We start from the raw sequence: 24,305 nt of genomic DNA on the forward strand, positions 1-24,305 counted from the left end.
TCTGTCTCCACTTTGTAAATAACGGCACACCTCGTTTTATGTGTTTTTTTTAACAAATTGCAGGTTTGTGGCAGCCCTGCATCGAGCAAGTCTATTGGCACCATTTTTCCAACAGCATTTGCTCACTTCATGTTTCCACGCCACATTTTGGTAATTCTTTTAAATATTTCAAACGTTTTCATTGTTGTATATGTTATGGTGATCTGTAGTCAGGTGATGTTACTATTTTAATTGCTTTGGGGCATCACAAACTGTGTCCACATGACACTGAGTTTAATCGGCAAAGGTGGGTGTGTACTGCATTCTACTGACTGGCTATTTCCCTCTCTCTCCTCCTCGGGCTTCCCTATTCCCTGGGACACAACAATATCGAAATTAGGGCAATTAAGAATTGTATGTGGGGGAGTGTGGATGGGTCATTCTAAGCATCTGACTCTTAGTTTCGGCCAGGTTATAATCTCGAGGTTTTGTGGGTTCGAGCCCTGCGTCGGGCTCTGCACTAGCAGTGCGGATCGTGCTTCCGATTCTCTATCTCTCTGCCTCTCCTCTACTCACACTCTGTCTCTCTCAAAATAAATAAGCTTAAAAAAAATTTTTTAGAGGCACCTGGGTGGCTCAGTCGGTTGAGTGTCAGACTTCAGCTTGTGTCATGATCTCACTGTTTGTGAGTTGAGGCCCCGTGTCGGGCTCTGTGCCGACAGCTCGGAGCCTGGAACCTGCTTCGGATTCTTTGTCTCCCTCTCTCTCTGCTCTTCCCCTGCTCACACTGTGTCTCTCTGCCTCTCAAAAACAAACATTTAAAACAATTTTTAATAATAAAAAAAAGAACCGTATGTGTTCATGTGAAAGGAAGAGTCACATGTCTCTCTCATTTTAAATCAAAAGCTCAAAGGGCACTTGGGTGGCTCCGCTGGTTGAACACCTGACTCTTGATTTCAGCTCAGGTCATGATCCCAGGGTTGTGGAATCAAGCACCACATTAGGCTCTGTGCTGAGCATGGAGGCTGCCTGGGATTCTCTCTCTTCGCTTGCCCCTCTCCCCCATTTGTGGTCTTGCTCTCTAAAATTAAAAAAAAAATCAAAAGCTAGAAATGATTAAGCTTAGGAAGGAAGACATGTCGCTAGCCCTCTTGTGTCAGGCAGTCAGGCAGTGAATGCAAAGGATAAGTTTTTGAAGGAAATTCAAAGTGCCACCACAGTAAACAAGACACAAATGATAAGAAAGCAAAACAGTCTAATTGCCGATGTGAAGGTTTGCATGATCTGGAGAGATCAAACCAGTCACAACATTCCCTTAAGCCAAAGCCTAGTCCAGAGCAAGGCCCTGACTCTCTTCAATTCTATGAAGGCTGAGAGGTGAGGAAGCTGCAGGAGAAAAGTCTGAAACCAGCAGAGGTTAGTTGGTTCATGAGATCTAAGGAAGAAGCCATCTCCATAACAAGGTGAAGCAGCAGGTGCCGATGCAGAAGCTGCAGCAAGGGACCCAGAAGATGTAGCTGAGACCTACATTGATTGAAGGTGGCTGCACTAAGCTACAGATTTCAAATGTAGGCAAAACAGCCTTATGTTGGAAGAGGAGGGCATCTAGGGCTTTACAGCTAGAGAGAGATGTCAGCACCTTGCTTCTAAGCTTCAAAGGACAGGGTGACTCTCATTAGGGGCTAATGCAGCTGGTGACTCTATTGAAGCCAGATCTCATTTACCATTCCAAAAATCCTAGGGCCCTTAAGAACTATGCTAAATCTACTCTGCCTGTGCTCTCTAAATGGACCAACAAAGCCTAGATGACAGCACATCTGTTGACAACACGGTTTACTTAATATTTTAAGGCTACTGTTGAGACCTGTTCAGAGAAGTCTAAGTATTATTGCTCATTGACAGTGCACCTGGTCATCCAAGGGGTCTGACAGAGATCGGAAACAGTAATGTTTGCACGCCTGCTAACATTCATTCTGCAGCCCATGGACCAAGTCTTTTTGGCTTCCAAGTCTTTTTTTTTTTTTTTAATCTTTTTAACGTTTATTTATTTTGAGAGAAAGAGAGAGAGAGAGAGAGCATGAGCAGGGGAGAGGTAGAGAGAGAGGGAGACACAGCATCCAAAGCAGGCTCCTGGCTCTGAGCTGCCAGCACAGAGCCCGATGCGGGGCTTGAACCCATAAGTGAGATCATGACCTGAGCCGAAGTCAGACGCTCAACCAACTGAGCCACCCAGGTGCCCCTCCAGGTCTTAAGAAATACATTTCATAAAGCTCTAGTTGCCATAGATTCCTCTGATGGATCTGAGAAAAGTAGATTGAAAACCTTCTGGCAGTATTCACCATCCAAGATGTCATTAAGAACATTTCGTGATTCGGGGAATAGACATAATGCTATTTATTGCACACTTAACAGACTACAGTATGAGCATAACTTTATACACACTGGGCAACCAAAAAATTCATTTGACTCACTTCGTTGCATTATTTGCTTTATTGTGGTGCCCTGGAATGAGCGCCTGTGCCATCTTCGAGGAACACCTGTACAGACTCTGGCCCCTGTGCTTCATACTCAGCCCGGCTTTTCTTCCCGATTCCTATCCCACACTCCCCAACTCGACATCTCTTCCTACGCTTCTACTGCTTAACCGATGTCACATTCTAATAGAGGCAGATAAACAAGTAAAATGTTTAGGGTGCCAAACAGTGGAAAAGTCTTCAACAAATGGTGCTGGATAACTGGATATCTACATATAAAAGAATGAAATTAGACTCCTACCTCACAGCATACTCAAAAACTAACTCAAAATGGATCAAAGATCTAAACTAAAGAACTAAATCTGCAAAGCTTAGAATAAGCATAAATCTTTGTGATTTTGGTTAGGTCACTTCTGAGAGACACCCAAGGCACAAGCAACTGAAAAAGATACACTGGGCTTCATCAAAATTCAAGTTTTGTCCTGGGGGCACCGGAGTAGCTCAGTTATTTAAGCGTCAGACTTCAGCTCAGGTCGTGATCTCACAATTTGTGGGTCTGAGCCCCGCGTCGTACTTTCTGCTGTCAGTGCAGAGTCCGCTTCTAATCCGCGAGCTGAGTCGGTCGGAAAAACATGCGATTCTTGATCTTGGGGTTGTGAGTTCAAGCCTCACAATGGGTGTAGATATTACTTAAATAAGTAAATCTTAAAAAAACAAAAACAAAACTTGTGCTTCAAAAGACATTAAGGAGAAGAATATTTGCAGATTATGATGAGGAACAAACACCCAGAGCTTGTCTATATAAAGAACTCTTATGATTCAATAATAAATACGAACTCAAGAAATTAGTAAAGGATTTGAACAGATACTTCTCCATATATACAAATGGCCAATAAGCACACATATTTAGTATTCAGTCATTGCAGAAATACAAATAACTCAAAACTATAATATACCAGTTCACACCACCTAGGATAACTAGAATTAAAAAGTCAGGTTAACTATGGAAATCATGAGGACGTGGAGAAATTTGAATCCTCAGATATGGCTAGTGGGGATGTAACGTATTGCAGCCACTTTGCAAGTTTGGCAGTTACTCAAGAGTTCTAGGACCCAGCAATTTCACCCCTAAATATCCAAGAATTGAAAACAGATTGACACAACTTGTACATGAAAGTTCATAGCAGCATTATTCATAACAAGAATAAAATGGAAACAACCTAATGTTCAACCGAGGAAATAAATGAATGTGGTGTATCCAACTGTTTTGTAATAAAATGAAGTACGATGCATACCGCAAGACGGACCAACCTCAAAACGTACCAAGTTAAAGAAGCCAGTCAAGAAAGACTGCATGTCAGATACCCCAGTTTACAGAAAGAGAAATCTAGAGACAAGGAATACTTGTTTCCTAGGGCAGGGATCTTGTGGCAATGGTAAAGGATTGCTGCTGGGTATGGAATTTGGGGGGAGGATGTTCCAGAATTTAGAGTGGGGATGGCTGCACAACTGTTGAGAATATACTAAAAATGACCAAGTGTACAGTTTAAAACAGTGATTCAGAAAAAAACCTCCCAAAACTATGCAGTAACTTAAAGGAGGGAATAGGGAGAGGGACTGTGTTTTGTACATGTTATTTTTTTAAAGCAGTTTAAAAGTTTATTTTGAAGGGTGCCTGGGTGGCTCAGTTGGCTAAGCGTCTGACTTCAGCTCAGGTCATGATCTCACTGTTCATGAGTTCAAGGCCCTGTGTCCTGCTGTGCTGACTGCTCAGAACCTGCAGCCTGCTTCGGATTCTGTGTCTACCTCTCTGCTCCTCCCCTCTCAAAAATAAATGAACGTTAAAAAAAAAAAAAAGTTAAAAAAATTTTTTTTAAATTCTTTTTTTTCTTTCTGAGAGAGAGACAGCATGAACAGGGGAAGATCAGAGAGGGAAATACAGAATCTTAAACAGACTCCAGGCTTTGAGTTGGCTGTCAGCACAGAGCCTTACAAGGGGCTTGAACCCACAAACTGTGAGATCACGACCTGAGCCAAAATTGGACGCTTAACCGACTGAGCCACCCAGGCACCCCAAAAAGTTTGTTTAGAAAGAATAAGCGAGCAGAGGGAGAGGGAAGCCCAAACAGGCTCCATACTGGCCCCAACCCTGGGATCATGATCAGAGCTGAAATCAAAAGCCTGATGCTCATCAGACCGAGCCCCTCGGGCACGTTGTAGGTGTTCTATTTTAAATAGGGCTGTTAAAACACTCTATATTATAGAGTAGCCAGAATGACCAAATAGCAATTGTTACCACTAAACATTTAAACTCCCATTACCAAAAGGGACTTGAAATACACTCTTCTAGCTTACAAATTTAGGGACTATAATGCAGCACAAATCCCAAAATTTAAAAAGGCTCATTTAAGAAAACTGTATGCTTCTCAAGGGGTAAGGCCCCAGATCTTTATTCCACACAGTAAAAATTGTAGATTCTGTTGCCATGGTTTGACAACAAAATGTAATACAGTAACAAAAAAAGTATATTTCAATGCTTTAACTTTGGTGAAGAATATCTACCACTTCCGTTCCAGATCTGTCATTTTAACAGAGTACGCTGCAAACATTTATCAACCTGGATTTTCACCCCTGAGATGAGATTATCATCCTCCCACAGCAACTGAGGCATGACACCAACTTCAAAAACAGACTAGGTTAAAGATGAAGAATAAAAACCATGGGGGAGGTGGGGGGAAAAGAATAGACTATCAGACTCAAAATCCATATATTTACTTTTTATTGAATTTGTTAATGTTACAGAGTTCCTGCACTGCCAAACCATGCCTGAGAATTCAAAGAAAGAAATGGTACAATGGACAGCCTCACCCACCCATCATACAGTATATTAAAACTTGATTCATGTGCATCTTTATAATTTCACAATCTTTTAAAAAGTTATAACAAGAGTTGGAACTTTGTATCTCCTGCAGGTCTTCAGATTTCTAGTAAATATCCCATGAAATAAAAGTTCCGCATGTTCATCTCAGTTCATTCCTCAATAACATAACCCCCAACAAAATTTTGCTGGAAAAGAAAATGCGTACTTTTTAGGGGAAATATGTGGCTCAAGGTCCAACAGATTATTTAAGATTTTTGGTTCCCAAATGAAGTCTTCAGTCTAACCAACAATCCCTGGTTTCTTGCTTAATCATCCAACCTCTCCTTGGCTGGCTCAGCCACTCGCCCCAACACACGGGAGGCCAGGCGTCCTGCCTGCTGCCTCAGACGCCACGGTGGCCCCGGTGTGGTGGGCAGGTCCTGTCAGGAGATACTGTCAACTCCCAGGAGCTGATTCCTGCACTGACACTTTTGTCCACACTAAACTCCCAGAGGAGATGCCCCCCCAACAGGAAGAGTGTCACTCCCTCATTTGCTTCACTCTTGCCAGTAGCAAGTCTGCAACTCCTGCATTTGGCAAAGGGATTTATTAGAGAGAAACCCAGACTCTGCACCAAGCGGTCACATACCACTTTAAAGTATTCCTACTGAACCAAAGATACAAAACTAGTATATTACCAGACTATCTCATTAGATGGAAAGACTTCTCAGTAATCCTGGGTAGCTTCCTGAAGTCCCATTAAGGACTAAAAATTACTGGACAGTTTAAGCTGTAATTATTAAAAACACAAGTGCTATGTCACCTGTCTCTCACCTGACTCTTCAGATGAACATAAGACGTACCAGAAGGTTGAGAAGAAAGCTGGCTGGCACAGTCACTGCATCTGCAGAATGTCCAATACCTTAAAATTTTGGGTACAAATCTATCTGGAAATCCTGTCAAAGATCATGCAAGATCCGTGGAAACCTAAGTGGGTTTTAGGTGAAGGCTCTGCTCCCGTTGCTCTGAATTTATAAGGGCAGGTCAGCGAATCACGTGGCCTGAGCAGAACTCACTCTCTCCACTGCAGTTCACGTACAGTGTAGACCTGATCGGAGGAGGCTTTAGCAGCACCTGAAGTAGAGCCCCCTGCATCCACTGCCCTTTATAACCTATTTGGTTCCACTCCAGGGATTGGCAAATTCACGAGACGTTTCACAATCCTAATGCATGTTTCAGGTTACTTACTCAACCAAGCAATATGCTGTCAAAGAACTTACTCCAAGTCAAAAAAAAAAAAAAAAGAGGAAAAAAGGCCTTAATGTGGAACACAGAAAAAGCACTACCCAAATTAAAAAAAAAAATCACTAAAAGAAATAAGATCACTCCTCCCCACCCTCTGTCCCACTGGGTGGACCCAAGTTTGGTTGAATTTAACTTACGGTTACCTCAGGACACAACTCAAAGTTTAAATTATAAAAATCACAGCTCTACACAGATTATCTGAACACAGAGTTCTCTTGAGAGCGGCATGTGCCAGGAAGTCTAACACAGCCCACTACGGAGTATGCCTTAAGGGTGGGGCACAGGACAGGTTAATTAAGGTCACTTAAATCTTCATCTTTTACAGCAGATCAGAACCCAGATGGCTGACTTTCTGCAGGATTTCTGATGAGTCCAGGAGAGCTGGTTTCAGGCTTCACACCGACACTTACTAGCTGTAACCTTCGTGTCCAGAGCAGTGATCCACATGAAGTCCGCGACGAGTGCAGCAAACCTGAGGTAGTCAGCCCTTACGAAGGCTCAGTATCTGAACATAAAAAGATTTTGAAATGACCACTGGCTGCAGTTTCTGCTTTTGTACTTGCAGAGTAATAATGAACGAACACTGCTGAATCTAGTTCACGCATTTATAGAACAACGAGAATCCCCCTACATCCATGTAACACAAAGAGCAGTGTGACACTTATGCATCCAGAGTGCAATAGGGCCGGTCACATATCGAGTGGTCTGCATCGGCCGCGGGTCCAGCAGAGATCGGATGATGAACGGCTGTTCCTGGTGGGTGGCTGTGGTTTAGTTACCTTAGAAGGGTTAGCAAAGACCAATCCTTAATTGTACTGTGTGTGGCTGCTTTTCTGATTTTCAAGCACAGCATACTGGTTGTCTAGCTGAAGTTTTAGAGCCTGGTTTTTGGAAACCTCATCCCTACCTCTAGTTTTGTGTCTTACTACTTCAAAGCTCTTCTCCATTTCTTTATCCCTAAGGGAAAAGAAATGTAATCAGTAAATATTTCTTCTTCACTGGGTCGCTGTGTAAATATTCTTCCTCAAATTAAAAACAAAAGACAAAAAGCAAAACAAGCCACCCCGTAGAAGTAACCTGAGGGAGGAGTGGGAAGGGAAACGGGGACAGGTATCCCCTGCTTCCTGAAAGTCTGTGCTCCACCACCTGCTTCTGTAGAAGACCCACATCAGGACGGCAGCAGCTGTTTCCCACAGCGGCGAACATCTCCCCAGATTCCTTTCAGTCAGTGAAAACACGCACTAACATAGGTTCTTCCGGGGAAAGCGAAGTGGCGTAACACAAGCTTTCACAAAGTAAGGGATCCTCTCTGCTTTATGCCGTTCTGACTTAGGAATGCTCTGCTTCCAACAGGGGAAACTTGCACATAAAATCATTTTCTAGTATTCAAATGAACAGAAAACACTAACACTGAAGCTCTATGGTCCTGTTTTCTGTGGTGGCAAAATTTGTTTTCAGACCAACCTGAAGACAACTGGAAAGTCAAAAGGCTATCTAAGTGACACGGTGATTCCTTCTAAGAGTCACTTTTATTTTTAGCAAACAATGTAACAATACATCTCTTTCCTTATACATAAGGGCAATGGTTTTCTTATTCAAGTAAAGTTCTACTGGTCATTCAGTGATTTCTCCTCACTTCTTTATGTGAGTGGGTCCGATGAAGAAAGGTAAGTGTGGGAAATCACTGCCCGGCATTTTGTAGGACAGAGTGGAGGATCAAGTCAACATGGAGGCTTCAATTCAAGCCAGCTAGGCTCTCGTAGGCAAAAAGGCTGGGATTTACTTTAAAAGTAACCCCCCACCAGTATTTCCATCTGATGTCTTTTACATTTTATTTACTTTAAAAATTCATATCCCTAAAAAAGATGTGGATGTGCCATATGTGGTCATTTAACTCCAGGTAGCATTCATTTTAAGTACCTGCTGAAATAAGATTATTTTATTTTATTATTAGATTTATAGATGCCAACATCTTTCATCTACTACATTTCTAGTTTCCATGTTAGGAAGAATTCTAACTAGACAAGACCTGTCACAGCTACAGAACAATATACAAACTGGGGATAGAGACCTGCAGACAACATGGCTCTTTGATGCCCTTTCTCCACAGCCCCCACCAGGACCCCCCGTGGTTCTCCCATTTCCTGGGCAAGGGACAGGGCGCCAAGACAAAAGAGAGCTGGAGTACTTACTTCCGGCTTTCTACATGCTTGGCAGTGGACTGCAGGGACGGGAACTGTGTGTCGCTGTAGATTTCCGGTGGGCCTTGCGGTGTTTTCCTCGTTGTGGTTAACCTGGCTCCAGGGGGCCTATACACACCACTAGTCATCACTGGTTCCGGGGTTTCTGTAACTAACATTTTGTAACAGTCCAGAGAAACTATTCAAATGCCTGGCATTCTAGTAAGCTATCCCACATTCCCAATCATTTGATAATTACAGAAAAAACAATACCTATATGAGTCTCCAAAGAGAAAGTTACCTGACAAAACGTCTGAAAGCAAAAACTCTATTTTCCTAGAGTAATCTAATTTTTCTCCCATGTGCAGTTTTAATTACCTAGGTAAATGAGTTCTTTCTAGAATTAAACTTACTGGAAATGGCAAAGACTCTGCTGGACCTGAGACACAGGCCCAGGAGGGGCTGCCTTTAAGAGTATGACCACATCAGCCCTCAGTTTACGTAAGTGTGGATTAATGATGTCTTTACCTGTTTGGTGGGTTAAATAAGATGCCAGCATACAGAATTTACTTACTAAATTAACTGTGTACATATTTTTAATTCTAAAAGACTAGTAAGAGGGCGCCTGGGTGGCTAAGTCAGCTAAGCATCTGACTTCGGCTCAGGTCATGATTTGACCATTCGTGGGTTCAAGCCCTGCGCTGGGCGCTGTGCTGACAGCCAGCTCAGAGCCTGGAGCCTGTTTCGGATTCTGTGCCTCCCGCTCTTTCTGACCCTCCCCTGCTCACACTGTGTCTCTCTCAGAAATAAACATTAAAATAAAGAAAGACTAGTAAAAGAATATACCAGATATCCTTAATTTCAAGGTCATATCATCAATGGATCTTGTTTCATTTTTTTCTCCCCATTCTCAACATGGATTCAGCATTTCACATGTTGTTCCATTTATCAAAAACTTCCTTTCAAATAAACGCCTACAACATTTATTAGCTGCAACATAATGCATAAAGGCTCATTGTCTCATACAGCTTTTAATTAAGCGTGGGAAAGCTATAATAAAATATGCATTCATTAGTTACTAGGCACCTGCTCTGTGTCAGGTACTGTTCACAGTGAAGATACAAATGGTAAGGACTGGCATTCATGGACTGTAGATTCTGGCCACTAGCCACATGCAGCTATTTAAAATGAAATAAACTTAAAAATTCAGTTCCTCACTTATATTAGTCGCATTTTAAGTACTCAATCAATAGCCACATGTGGCTAGTGGCTACTACAGTGAACAGTGCTATTCTATCACCGCAAAAGGACTAGTGGACAGTGTTATCCCAGAGTAAGGAAATCAAATATGTAAGGTGCGGGAAGAGTTTGTACAAGGAGCACATGACAGGAAGGGCGTCAGTGACGAGGAAAAAATGAACGAGGCCGGACAGAAGGCAGCCAGCGTAACGCGTTGATAAACAAGCTGGATCGGGCGGACTACTGATACTACAAATGTCTGACTGGGACACGGCTACACTCGATGGGTGTACATACTGTCTGTGGCTGCTTTTGTGCTGTTTAAGAGCAGAGCTGAGTAATTAAAATAGTCTTCTGCGTGGCTCTCAAAAGTGCAATTACCTATCATCTGGCCCTTTACAGAAAGAGCTTACTTAGAGACTCCCAGCATAAACGAAAGAGAATTCGGGCTGAAAATAATATGCACAAAGGGCCTGCAGCAGCAATGTGCCTGGTATGTTCAAGGAGCAGAGTGAGCAAGGACCTGATTAAAAGAAAGACTAAGTCAGAAAAAGGGGTCCCAAGACAGGTATCTAAGGTGCTGCAAGTGAGAACTTTAGCTTCTATTCTGACTACAGGGAATACCGCTGGAGGTTTGTCAACAGCACAGGGACACATTCTGTCACATTTGAAAAGATCACTGCACTGGCCACTGGTTGTGCTGGGAGCAGTGTATGTAGGGAAGCAGGCCAACCAGTTAAGAGGTCACTGCAGTAATTTATATAATGTTTTGGGGTCAACTCTACATGAAGGGTTCAGCTTCGGCTATGTGGATACTGAGGTGCTGGACAGGCGGTTCAGATCTATGTGTGTGGAGGTCAGGGGAGATCTGAGTGGATGGGAATTTCGGAGCCGCTGGCATGTGGAGACTGCCAGGGGAGTAAGGGCACGGAGAAGAGTGAGGCAAGGACTGAGCGCACTGGGGCACAATGTCACTTAGAGGCAGGGGAGAAGGGGAGAACCCAGCCAGGGAGTCTAGGAGCCAACCACGGAGGGGGCAGGAGACTGTGGGGTCCTGGAAAAGTGTGTTTCAGGGGTGATCAGCTACAGCAAATGTTGCGTGATGTGGCAAATCGACTGAGGACGGGGACTGGGAAACGAGTTTAGCATTCCTGAGGTCATCAGGATCAGGGACAGATGCAGTGAACCATGTTAAGAGCTCTGCTGTCCGCACAAAACATGCTTTGGAAACTGTGCCCCCCGCCTTTCTGCCCCTCCCTCACATGCTCTCAAAAATAAAAAAAGTTAAATTGAAAAACACGCATAACATAGCAAAGGGCTAAAAAGGATGCGAGAATGTTGATACACAGTAGTTATCTATGATCTCTGGGCAGTAAGATTTGTTGTTCTTTATATTATTCTGTATAAAAATCTGCCCTTCTGAGAATTCATGCTTCAAGACAGTGAAATGGGGGGGGGGGACGGACCATAGGTGGAAACACAGGTACTCAATCTCCATTAGCCAGATGTCAAAAAGTAAAACGACTTAAATATTTAAATTTGGCAAGGGTTACTTTACATATAAATGTAAGCAGCCTACAGAAAAGCACAAATCTTAACTTCCAAATTCCTTTACTTAGGATGTAAAAATCTTTAGACAGACACGTACAAACTTCTCCCCCAAGAACAGAAAGGAACCCCTCTCGTTTTACCACAGCACTCATGGAGCTGAAAGCTAACCATATGTAAACTCATACCTAGGTGTCTTTATGAGAATAAAACATGAAGATTACCAATTACTGCAGCAGGAGGTGCTTGTACCGGAGCGGTTTTATTCCAGGGACCCGAAGACTTTTCGACACCACCACCACCACCTCCACCTTCTTCCCAATTATCACCTGGATCTTCTCTTTTTTCATTATCTTCTTCTTCCTTTTCGCTGTTGGAAAAGCAAATGAGAGAACTCCATTACAGAACCACCAGGAAAACTGTCAGTCCCAACCCTTAGTTCAATCAATGCTGGTGTCTGCGTGACCTTAGAGAAGTCCCTTAACCTTGTCAGAGCCCAAATCCCCCACTTCTTTAGCACTCATGGTAAGCATTATTTTCGGGGATGAAATGGTCCTTGCAAGTTGTATGTCACTGGCTAATCGTTTAGTACAGATTACAAAATACTCTCAAAATTAGAATTCACATTCCAATAGAGAAAACGTACGTGTTCAGTGTTTACATTGGTGCTACAGACTTTTATTAGTGCCAGTCCCTACTGTTTGACACAGAGAATATATAGAGACCTGGTCCCGATCACCAGATATGTCACCCATTTACAAAAGAAGAGAATACAAAAACTCGAAATCAGTGAGTTAATTGTCAAATCTAACTTCCTTTTTACAGCTATTTGCCCTTGCTGATGCCACCTCTGGCACACTACCAGCCTTTCCATGAATTGTTTTCTATGACAATGGTAGTTTTTCCTAGAACTTTAGCCTATCAACCTCCTTTACCATTTGGGTCACCCTCTCTTCTCCTAGTGAAAAAAAGAGATGTTGCCTAAAGCTGGCCAACCTTCCACTTTTAGACATGTTTCCCTCTGATACCTAATCAGTGATCATGGCTGTAACAACATACAGAGGACTCCCACCCTACACCCTACCGTGTGGCCTTGAGGATCAGCATGGCCTCTCTTGGCTTCTGCAAAAGGACATCTAAGTGTGCTTTCCTTCCATTTCGAGGGAAATCCTGGCTATAAGACAACTTTCTTGAATAACTAATGGTCTCCTTTAAAGACACATACACATTTCAAAGACAATGTCCACCAAATTTAGAGGCTTAGGGTGGCAATCGGGAAGGGGAGAGGGGAACGGACTCATTTTCCCTCTGCATTTGTAGCACAATGTTATTTAAGACTATTGTTCGAGTGGAAAAAAGAATGGAGAATATGGCCAAGCCACCTTTCAGTTTCTTTTTGTTCATGATCTGAGCCAAAATCAAGAGTTAGATGCCCAACCCACTGAGCCACCCAGGCACCCATGATTTAAAAAAATTTAAAGTAGCTAGGTGCTAGAATGCATGATTTTATTTTGTTCATGCAGTAGGTACTTATGAGCAGATTCTAAAGCCAGATTGCCTGGTTCTGCCACTTACTAGCCAGAGACTCACTATGGCACTTAACTTTTATATGCCTCAGTTTCCATCCACATATGTAAAATATGTAAAATGGGGAGAACAGCAAGACTGAGTTAACAGACACAAAGCCCCGAGAACAGTGCCTGGCACATACTAAGCGCTGTTAATTGTTTACTATTACCTGCTTTTTAATATGCATTTGAGCTTCAAACAAGTGGCGCAGATGCCACCACATTATTAGGAACAACTAAAACAGAACAAAACTCAATTTCCTAAAACCCACAATGTGAAAACATGGGTTTTTTTGAAGACATGTTCTTTTTAAATGAGTGTTTTAAAAGTTTTAGTTTGAGAGAGTGAGTAAGCGTGCACAGGAGGGGCAGAGAGAGAGAGACTGTCAAGCAGGCTCCCTATTGTCAGTGCAGAGCCTGATGAGGGGCTCTAACATGAGATCACGACTTGAGCTAAAAATCAAGAGTCAGACACTTAACTGACCAAGCCACCCAGGTGCCCCTTAAATGGATTTTTAAAAATAGAAACCAAGCCCTATGACCCTGTTTCCTAAAGTTTATACGTGGGAATGAATGACCAGGTATGGGGGTTTGGATACAGCAGTATCCAAACGGAAGTACTATCCACTCTATGCCAATTGTTTTTAGTTACTCACTTCTGAACCCATGGCAATGCAGTTACGCTTTAATATTGGTTCAGGAGTGAAAACACGGTGTTATGTACCATCACACTTGTTAGTAATATCCCAGCACCCCAATCCCGGCGAGACAGGAAGATCCCTAATAAAGCTTTAAGAACGTTCATGGCACTTTTATTCTCATCTATACCCCAAGGTATGTAAGCTTTCATTTCAGTTGGTCATTTACATTTGCAAACAGTTAACTCAGCAAAATGTGCTGAATCACTGTTTTTCAAATACATATCCTGGACTCTTAAGACACAGTTTTCTATAAAGTACTTTAATATTTGGTGATTAATGTAGCTAAACCCCAGAATTATCAGCTTGTAGTAAACAATTAACTGAAGACCAAAAAATCCTAATACTGATTATCCCTAAGCAGAACGGACTATGGATAAATCGAATACATTTCTTTATGCTGTTATAGTTTTCAAATGTCCTTTAAATAGTTTTTGTAATTCACAATAAAATATTAAATAGAACCCCCAATTTGGTCTGATAGAATGCTGATGGCCCGCTGTGAAAGAAGGTTCCTTTATTGTCTAGTGTTTATTACCTCTTCTTCCTCAGAGTCCAGTGAAGAACTGAATTAATCACAAATCTAAAAATCCCTTGAAATTATAAACTATTACTAAGAAATAAGAATGACTTGTTTAATTAGAATTTTATATCGGTAATAATAAACATAAGACAAGTTAATATTCTGGTTTAACATTCTGAACTAATAGTTAAACAAAACACTGGAAACTGTCTAGTCAGGACCCTTCATCCCAGAGAGGGCACTAAAGCCCACAGATGCTAAGAGCCTTGCCAAAATGCCCTCGTACTAAGGGCAGGGCAGAAATGATTTAAATATCTGATTATTTTCCATATTTACATACTCCAGAAAATGTCAAATCTCTAAATACCATAGTAAGACAAATGCTGCGAAGAATTAATTCCACAGAAGTCAATTAGGCTAAAATCGTGTTTGACTCAAAATATACATAGCTTCTCATCAGCTAAATTTCACATTTCCAAACACTACACTGCTACTTGTAAGTATATTATCAATTTTAAAGTATACAGTCTTAAATATGCAAAAGTCTGTAAGGTACTGTTCGTGGTGTGGGGGGAATGATGATGTTAGCAAAGGGAATATTTACAGAGCATCCAGGAGGCCGGGAAAGAGTCCTACCACTTTGCCAAGTTAAACCTCACAATAACACCAAGGCAGGCAGGAGGCTCACTGACACAGGAGGAAACTACACTTGGACATTAAGTCACTCCCCCAGGGCTACAAAGTAGCGTCGCCAAACCCTGGGTCTCCAGAGCCCATATTCTTTCATGTTGCCTCTTTATTTCATTTTATCCTCTTCAGAGCTCTAATGTTGAGAAACTCACTTTCAGTAAAGTTGATCAAGATTACACATCCTGCAGCAATTTGTTAATAAAGATGGAACATTCTTACCTCTTTATCTCAAGGGAAACTACACGAGAATTTATGCATCCCAACAGTAGGATTAAATCCAGATGACTGTACTTCTGTGAGAATGGTAGGCACCTCCACTGGTTTGACCCTATTTATTATCTAACCACTGTCACAACAGCAAAATGAAGATGGACGTGGCCCGATGAGCTATGCTGGCAGCCTAAAATGGCACTGCACCTCCTCCAAGGACTCCTTCTCCATCCCTGCACAGCAGACCAAGTGCCTCTCTCCTGTGTTCCACAGCAGCCTGCACATCACTGAAATGATCTAGGCGTTTAGTAGAGCAGGAATTATTTCTACAATCCTGATGTCTGGCACACCTCCTTGACACAAATATTTGCTACAAGGAATCCAGCTTGGATGCAGGAGTGATTTCTTCAAATAACAACTTAGTCAGCTCCACATAATGGGTTTAAAGGTCTACATTTCTTAAGAAGGTTCCTAAAAAAAAGCCCACCGGGCTCCAAGAACTCAATTCTTTATTGAAAGGTGCTCAACATTTATGAACTTCAAATATTAAACGAAATCCTTCTTTCTCCCCAAAATCCATTTTAAAGAGGAGAGGTCACAGGTCCTACTATCAAATCAACCAACAATCTAAGCTCCAGTGTTAGGTCCCTTCTTTTTATCACGATCCCAATGGCACTCCTCTGAAGAACCTGTGTATAAATGATGACCTTGAATACATCTATTAATTTAGATACAAAATTTGACACAAGGTCTTATAATAATACTGTTGGTACTTAAATCTTGAGTTAGTTAGTAAATGTGTGGTAGGATATTAGTATCATGTTTGTTGCTAATGAAAATTTCCTTTTTTAAAAAGAGTTTAAGTAGTCTTGATACCCAACGTGGGGCTTGAACTTATAACCCTGAGATCAAGAGTCCTATGCTCCACCAACTGAGCCAGCCAGGTACCCCTCAAAAATTTCCTCTCTCAAATGCACATATTTTCAATAAAGGTCCAGCATGCTAACCTACCACAGGGTGTAGTGTCCAGAATTTTAAGGTGATAGGCCATTTCTGTAGCTGACTGAAGATAAAGCAATAAGGCAAAAATGATCAGATCATTATATATATTATAATATATATAACATATATATGTATATACATACATGGGCACTTATTCTACTATTCTTGCAACTTTCCTGAGGTTTCTAATTTTTCAGAACAAAAAGTTGGATGAAAAAATTTGTAATTATAAGGCTGAAAATTTCAAGATACTTTAAGTCAATCTCCAAAGTTTCATATTCCCTTATCTCATTCTAAGATGGTAAGGCTGCCTCTCTCACAGAAAAAGGTAACAGATTAAAGGCACAAAGAACCACCCGCCCCAATTTCTCTGAGAAAAGATCTTATTTCTCTGCCCCCATTCTAAGGGTTTCTGCCTAAAAAGACCAAGCTATAGAATTCAATTGAAGGTCTACAGCAATGTTTAACATTCCTGATAGAGGGAGTTTTGTATGGTTATACCAATGCCAATCTGAACATGTAATTTTCTCCTATTAGGTCTCGGGTGAACTGACTCACCAGAGTCTACCAGTCATGGTAATCTTATGTGTCTCCACTACCCTTTCCCTCAAATCTTGGTACTATAAACCAGGTATCTCATGGTAAATAACAGAGAAATTCCTAAGACTAGATCATCCTAATGTACCTACTGAATAGAGACAGTTAATATCACCAAATGGGTATTTTACAAATACCCTATTCAAAAATCCTCACAACAATCCCAGCCGTTATCTCAATTTTGCAGATCACAACCAACATTCAACAACCAACCAACCTGCCCAAGGTCACACATAAGCCGCAGGCTAAAGTGCAAAGCCAGGTTTGTCTATCTCCAAAGCCCATGTTTTTGAGACATTATCAACTCCACCCCACTTATGTGAGTAACCTACTTCCACTTCTATGAACCAAAGTGTCTTTCCTTGGGGATCCCAACCCCACTTTCAGGATCAAGACCATTTAATACAAAGTTTACAAGGTTTTTCAGTATACAGAGTGAAAATATTAGTCATTGTTATTAAACTTCAGATGACTTCTCACACCCAAGTCTTTCCTGAAGGCTGTTAGATCCCTCTTTATTCAGTGATTTATGAAGGCAATGGAAATATACATTCCAGATTCCACAATGACTGAGGATCCAAAAAGCAGCTTCCTGAAGGTATGTTTTCAGTGTTAGCAGGGTAGAGGAAGACGTGGAGGACCACGTAGGAGAAATGACTACATGCTAAGAAAAATGAAAAAACAACATTAAAAGCTGGCCTGCTTCAGGCCAAGCAGAACTTAAACACTCATACTAGCCCAGCTGAGATTCACCTGCGCCCCTGGCAAAGGTGAAAGAAAGAAATGACTTAAATGTTTCCTCACCTCTGGAGTGGCCAAAAAGAAAGACAAAAAGTAATCTTGAATATGGATATGGAATATATAGGCAATGACATAAAAATAGGTAGTTTAAATATCCTCCATAATATAAAAAAATCCATTTCTAGCATTCAGTGACTCTGAAACCTTTCCCCCTCAGCAAGTGCTACTCTTGCTCAGTAAGTTCTCATGACCAAACACTACCCTTCTTGTCATTCAAATCTACAGAACGTGTGCGGTCAAGGGCCTGTGATCAGGAAAGGCAGACTTAGAGCCTCAATCTACAGCTGAACAGGAGCCACATACACAGGCAGTTCCACAACCTCCAAGGATTAAGGACTTCACATCACCCCCTCTTCATTTTTACAGGGCAAGCCCCAGAAGAAAACAGAGATATTCTCTCTTCTTAAAAAAGAGAGCGAGAGGGAGCGCGCACACATGGGGAGGGGCTGAGACAGACAGAATCCCAAGCAGGGTTCTCAAAGGGGCTCAATCTGACCAACCCTAAGATCATGACCTGAGCTGAAATCAAGAGTTAGTTGCTCAACCAATGGAGCCACCCAGGCGCCCCAAACAGGGATATTTTCTCAACTCCACCACATCTAACACACAAATTCAAGAAGCGGTTGGGAATAAAACTGCAGTCTAATCACTTCTACCTAGCGTTACTACAAAAGAGCTTCAAGGGTGGAAAAGCCTCATTTCCTAAAAAGTCTCCCACTATCAGTCAGGTTTCACTTTGGTTAAGCTCATGAAACAATGTGGGAGAACCCAGTAATGCCTCATGGCAGGAGGAATGCCACTAATGTCGAAAATATTAGCCCCGGTTTTTGAAAAAGTTACTCAATGCTGTAAATGTCACCATTTAGAGAAGTCAAAGGACAGTCTTCTCGTTAAGGAAAATTACTTCCTTCAGTGCACCACGTGGTCACTGGAGTCTACAAACTGCAAACTTTAAACTGAAGACACTTCAGTAGGATCTCATTTATTTCTTTAAACAGAGATTAAAGAGTGTTTATCTTACAATGGTGGAACCAGATATTCACTTGTTTTATTCTACTTTATGAGCCCATTAAAATGACACTAATTTACAAGAATCTGAAATGAAATGCCACAGATTGGACTTAATATGTTAATTTCAAACACATTAAGGCAACCAACCCAGTTTTTTTTTTAAAAAATCCCGTTTTCTGGAACTTTAAAAATAACATGCTTGGACTGTCTAATACAATCCCTATAACATCCTCGGGAAAATTAATCTACAGTGTTAGGACTGTGGTTAGTCTTAGGGAGCGAAGGCAGGGACTAAACGGACTCAGCAGCGACGTTTTCTTTCTTGACCTCGCTGTTGATTTCACAGGGTGGTCTCACTGTATGAACACCTAAAATCTGTACTTCTTAGTATGCTCCAGTTACAAAAATACAGATGAACTTGCCTATGGGAGAGGATCTGAAAACCACGTCGTCCAACCCATCAATACTGAAAGTAAAAATCTTGAAGGCCACAAAATCCATTTCATTTTAGCTGTCCCAAGGAGGCAAGCTCTCACAGGATTTGGGAGCTGGCAGCTAATTTGATCAGCATATAGAAGGACTGCCATCAGGGACACAACCACTACAGCCCTAATAAGCGTATCTAAAGCAGGAGGCCACTGTGATGCCTTAGGGGCCAGAGAAAAACCAAACACCACCTATCCTAAGGGTTATCTAAACACGTTAGTAAACAGATCATACCTTATTTGCATCGCCTGAACTCTCAGGCCGCTGTAATCAACCTCTTTTTGTTCAAATTCTTTCCACTCATCTTCATCCTGTAAAACACACAACCATTTGATCACTTAAAGCTATTTGTTAAAATACAACTAAGGCAAATATCGGACTATGTATGAAAAGGGAATCAAGTGTCTGGAACCTAAAGTATAGACTCATTTTCTGGCCAAAACCCTTACTTGATCCCGAGGCCGACTGGCCTGGAGGACAAACGTGCCCAGCAGTCAAATTTCTTTTACTTCCACCGCTCCCTTCAAGAGAGAGGTTACTTTAAAGGCAACCAGGAAAAGTCGAATGAGAAAGTCAATAGTAACCCCACAACTAAACGTCTACCTTAATGTTGAGACACTGTTACAGGCTTACAGGCCAAGCCCTGCCGCTCAGAGCTGCCACAAATGCGATTGTTAAAAAATTCAGCTCAGACGACTAGGCTGAAGTCGGAACGCCAAATTACTCAAGAGTCTCAGAGCAGACGTCACCCGATAAACGCTGCTCTGGGCCGGGCACTTCGGCCCCAGACCCTTTTCCCCTCGAGGGTGCCGGGTTCCGGGTCTCGGGCCGGGCCGGCGACACGAGGTGGAGAGGCGGGAGCGGGCTGGGGGCGGTGGGTGGGGGTCCCGCGAGGAGAGGGGCGCCAGCCCGGGGTGGGAAGCCCCCGTCACATGGCCGGCCCCTCCCGGACGCTTCCCCCCGTGGGCGGCTGGCGGGGGCGGGCACAGGGGCGCAAGCGCGCGGCCCGGCCCCGAAACACCGGCCTCCCAGCCCCTCACCTTAGTCACGGCCTTGGTGGCGGCCCCGGAGCCCGCGGCCCCCGCGCCCGCGGTCCCGCTGTCGCTCGGTCGGGCCCCCGCGCCCGCCCCGCCGCCCGCCGCGCCCGCGGCTCCGCTGCTCCCGCCGGCGCCGCCCGCCGCGCCCGCGGCGCTCGCGGCTCGGCTGCTCCGCTCCTTCTTCTTCTTCTTGTCCCTCTTGGCGAAGAAGTTATCTAGGCTCCGCTCCTCCGTCTCGGCCATGGCCGCAGCCTCCACGGCCCGGATGGGTGGGGCCGGCGGCGGGCGCGGCCCGCGGGGCTCCGAGCTCCGGGTCGAGGCCGGCTCTGCGATCACGCTCCCGGGCGCGGCGACGCCTCAGCCCCGCGGGGTCGCCGAGGCGAGTGTGGCGGGGCGGGAGGTTCCCCCTGCGTGCTGACGGGCGGTGGTACGGTCCGCCTGGGGGATCGCGCGCTGCTCCTGCCCCTCGCGGCTGCCGGGGCTGCAGCTACTGCCGCGACCGCCGTGCAGGATCCTGTCCGCTCCGCAGCCGGAGGGGAAAAGGAACGCGCGGGCCAGAGACTCGGCGAGAGTGCCCGGCTAGCGGCGGCGCGTGCAGGAGGAAGACCCGCGCGCGCACGCCGGGAAAGGAAGGGAGAGGGGGTGGGGAGGGGAGGGAGGGGGAGGAGGGAGGGCGGGCCACTAGAAGAGAGAGGCAGCGCCCGCGCCTGCGTACTTAGCTCCGCCCGCCGCTGAGGGGCGGTGGAGGGGAGGGCTGTGGGAGGAGACAGAGGCGGGGCTGGGAGAGGAGCCAATCAGGTGCCAGAACGAAGCGCTTAGGCGACAATCCCTGCCTCAGACGGGGCGGGGCCTTGGGACGGGGGGAGAAGGGTGTATGCTGCATAAGTGATGTGCCTGATGGCTCTTGTCTCCGGATTGGCCGAGGGTTTAGCCTTGAGGGCGGGCATTTGGAGGGCTAATTGGTGACTTGGCTGAAGAGGTCCGGTGAAAGGGGCGGGCGGGTCCCCTCTGAGCGCATGCGTAGGATGCACGCGTGTCTGCTCGCCCAGAGTGAACTGTGGCCTTGTGCCTTGAACTTTGGCGAAACGGAAAGGCATTATGTTAAGCTGGCTGTGGTAGAGATGGCACCTCTTCCTTCGCTCCACGCTGTACTTCCACCCTCTCTGCTCTGACGAGTTTTAATTTTCATTTGACGAAGTGATTAGAAAAGTGAGAGGATCAGTGAGCTTAACGTTTAGGTCCTGTCGGAAAAGATCTTTAGTAAGCCAGTAGGTAGGGAGACGCGGATTGATTTTTGTCTGGACTCCATCCGCTCCTAGATAGGTCTACCAAGGTCAAGCTAAAGAAATCTGATCCTCAAGCTTCTGATTTATAAGATGGGGGCATTAGCTATGTGGGAAAAGAGGACCTCTTCGCTTCCCAGCACTAACACGCATTGGATGCGAAATACATAACTTTAAGACATTTAAATAGTGCTCCTTGCCCTGACTTGAGTCTAGACGATGGCTGCAATTTAGCTTTAGCTTTTATATCTGATAAAAGGAGAATGATGTGTCATAGGGTAGGGATAAAATACCCAAGTCAAACCTGGTCTTACCGTTAAGTACTTTCTGGGTCTTGAGAATGAAAAGAATCCTTTTTTCCCTTTCTTTTCTAAGTTTATTTATTCGGAGAGAGAGAGGGAGAGAGAATCTTAAGCAGGCTCCAGGCTCAACGCGGAGCCTGTTTTGGAACTCAGATCCCAGAGATCATGACCTGGGCTGAAATCAAGAGTCTGAAGCTTAGCCTACTGAGCCACCCAGGGGCCCCAGGAATTCTTTAACATGAAAAAGGTGGCCTAGGGGTACCTGGGTGGCTCAGTTGGTTGAGCAGCCCACTCTTGATTTTGGCTCAGGTCATTATCTCATGGTCATGAGATCAAGCCCTGTGTTGCCTTCTGCACTGAGCGTGGAGCCTGCTTAAGATTCTCTCTTTCTCACCCCCTCCCCCACTCACACTCTCTCAAAATAAAACTTTTTTTAAAAATTAAAAAAAAAGAAAAGAAAAAGGTGCCGTAATGTATTAGACTTTCCACTTCCTCCTAAGGACAGAGGAGAGAACAGCCACTGAGGAAATGACTCAGACTGTTAGTAGCTTCATGGGGTAGATACAGCACATCCAGTAAATGGAGCTGCTTCTTTGTCTTTTCCTTTACAGTTTCCCCATTTAAACGTATCTTCCCTCCCTCCCGCACCTCCACTACTATTAAAAGAACTAAGTCCAGAATATGTCAGCAAAGTAAATCAGGTACCTAACCTTGAGCAACAGCAAGCTTACATATTATTCCCCAAATATTAACTACCCCCCACCCCCCAAGATGGGAGCTAGGTGACACAGTGTCCTTCTGTGACACTACATATCTTCCTGTGATGCAGGCCAAGTTAAGTACTGTCCCCACTCCACCTCCCTTAACATCTTTGTAACATTTTTCTTCCTTTCCCTTCTTTGCTTGCTTCCTTTGGTTCTTTCTTTCCTCATCTATGAAGCACCTATTTAGCTATATTTAAGGTTATGTGGCCTATTCTAGGTTGAGTAATCCGTCATTCGTGCCTTCAACTCCCTTATAATCAAGAAGATCGAGATATGAATAACTGGAGTTCAGTCTCTCCTTTCTTAGGTCTCCATCAACGTATCAGTGTCTTGAAGGAATTCATGACTCGGGAAAATGCAGAGAAGGAATTGCAGTTGAGGGTTGACCCGGCAGAAATCCCCACTATGTTTTTCAGTGTGATTCATGACATGCTCCCAGAACATGATCTTATGTAAGAAATTCAGGTCAGGCCAGTGGAGAGACCAGTATCTTCGTGGTTGTGTTATTGTCTGTAGTTATTGTCTCCACCAAGAAGCTGATCCCTTCCTATTTGAATCCTCTGCCCTGAAACTGACAGCATATATTCCCACCAGTTCCTCTTAAATTTCCCCTGACACTGTCCTCCAGATTGATTACACAGGGCGCTGAATCCTGCCATCACTCTCTCATCATCACCTGCCCTCACCTTGAAGCATCCTCCAGCTTTCTCTTGATGAAGGTTTCTTCTCCTCGACAGTCCAATTTTTAGACCTTCCCCATCTATAAAGCAAAAGAGGCCTTAATTTGTTCTTGCTAGATAGAAAGTTGAACAGTGGTGAGGACTCAGACCATTCCTAGATATCTCAGCGTATCTTCTAAGGATTTTAGTGCTGTCTGAACATGGAAATGTCTCTGAGACCTCTGAAGTGGTACAATCCAAAAGACGTCATTTATCTCCCTCAACAAGGCCCACTGAGCCAATATTCTGTGAGCTCAAGAGCTGGCAAAGGGCAGCTGGGTCCAGTCCCATTGTCCCTGGGTTCTTTTTTTGCTGAGCTATTTGTTCCAAGTTCCATTCTGCTACCTAGGCTGGAAATTCCACACATGCTCAGCTCAAAGGAATGCGGCTCATGCTGGCCAAAGAGCTTGCCAGGAAATAGGGAGCAACTTTTCATTTGTGGCTTCCTCTCACATCTGTGAGGCAGTCTGTGCTACTGCCTGAGCTGTTCCACCAGCCTTTTCCAGCTGGGGAGCAAATGTTTTCAGGTTACTTGCCCTGGGGAGCCTTGCTGACTTGTACAGGCAGCCTGGCTCCTGACCTTTAAAGGTCCAGAGACCCTTTGTTTGATATAGTATTTGATGCCTGCCTGGTATTTCCATGATATTTTTTGTTGTTTAACCTCATTCATTCATTCACTCACTCATTAATTTATGTAAAACTTTTTTTTTTTAATGAGCACCTACTGTATGCCAGGCCTTATGATAGGAGTTAAAGATAAGCAAGTCAGAGATAGGCCCTACCCTCACAGAGCTTACCATATGGTAATCTGCTACCAGAAACAAACACACAGGTATATGTACATACAACTATAGCCAGTGAAAACCCTGGAAGGTAGGAACGGTGTCGGCATCAGCCTATTTCACACAGGTATTTGAAGTTTGTAGAATGTAAAATGTCTCCAGTAGTCCTTAATTTTTGTTGCATTAATAGGGGAATAAACAAAAACGAACTATCTAAAAGTGTTCCTTAAAATTGTTCTCTGTTGGC

At 43.8% G+C, this 24,305-nt stretch overlaps 1 protein-coding gene across 8 annotated transcripts; it reads right to left on the reverse strand.

Annotated features, from left to right (window-relative positions):
• Window positions 1–5,215: 5,215 nt before the first annotated feature.
• CDV3 (CDV3 homolog) lies at window positions 5,216–23,476 on the reverse strand. 8 transcript variants are annotated; one of them, XM_039243860.1, is made up of 6 exons: window positions 20,212–20,854; window positions 19,406–19,482; window positions 11,810–11,955; window positions 8,811–8,970; window positions 7,526–7,575; window positions 7,210–7,397 (listed from the first exon to the last, which is right to left on the reverse strand). In XM_039243860.1, exons 1-6 carry the CDS (start codon window positions 20,449–20,451, stop codon window positions 7,390–7,392), a joined length of 681 nt encoding a protein of 226 aa, XP_039099791.1. In that variant the 5' UTR covers window positions 20,452–20,854; the 3' UTR covers window positions 7,210–7,389. The 8 variants fall into 8 exon arrangements, with proteins under 8 accessions (XP_039099793.1, XP_039099791.1, XP_039099795.1 ...); XM_039243862.1 differs by lacking the exons at window positions 7,210–7,397; window positions 7,526–7,575 and adding an exon at window positions 5,216–7,123; XM_039243864.1 differs by lacking the exon at window positions 20,212–20,854 and adding an exon at window positions 23,244–23,476 and having other exon boundaries at window positions 7,210–7,575.
• Window positions 23,477–24,305: the final 829 nt, after the last annotated feature.

The sequence above is a fragment of the Hyaena hyaena genome, unplaced genomic scaffold (assembly GCF_003009895.1).
Source record: "Hyaena hyaena isolate Hyena2069 unplaced genomic scaffold, ASM300989v1 scaffold_234, whole genome shotgun sequence".
Lineage (NCBI taxonomy): Eukaryota > Metazoa > Chordata > Mammalia > Carnivora > Hyaenidae > Hyaena > Hyaena hyaena.

What these genes read in the sequence shown, in the direction of transcription:
- CDV3 (XM_039243858.1), bottom strand. Translation starts at nt 20,451, where the DNA reads ATGGCCGAGACGGAGGAGCGGAGCCTAGATAACTTCTTCGCCAAGAGG. An exon ending in GTTCAGGCGATGCAAATAAG is followed by an intron (nt 11,956 to 19,405) that starts GTATGATCTGTT and finishes CTTTTCCAACAG; the next exon opens with CGAAAAGGAAGAAGAAGATA. An exon ending in ACCTCCTGCTGCAGTAATTG is followed by an intron (nt 8,971 to 11,809) that starts GTAATCTTCATG and finishes ACAAAATGTTAG; the next exon opens with TTACAGAAACCCCGGAACCA.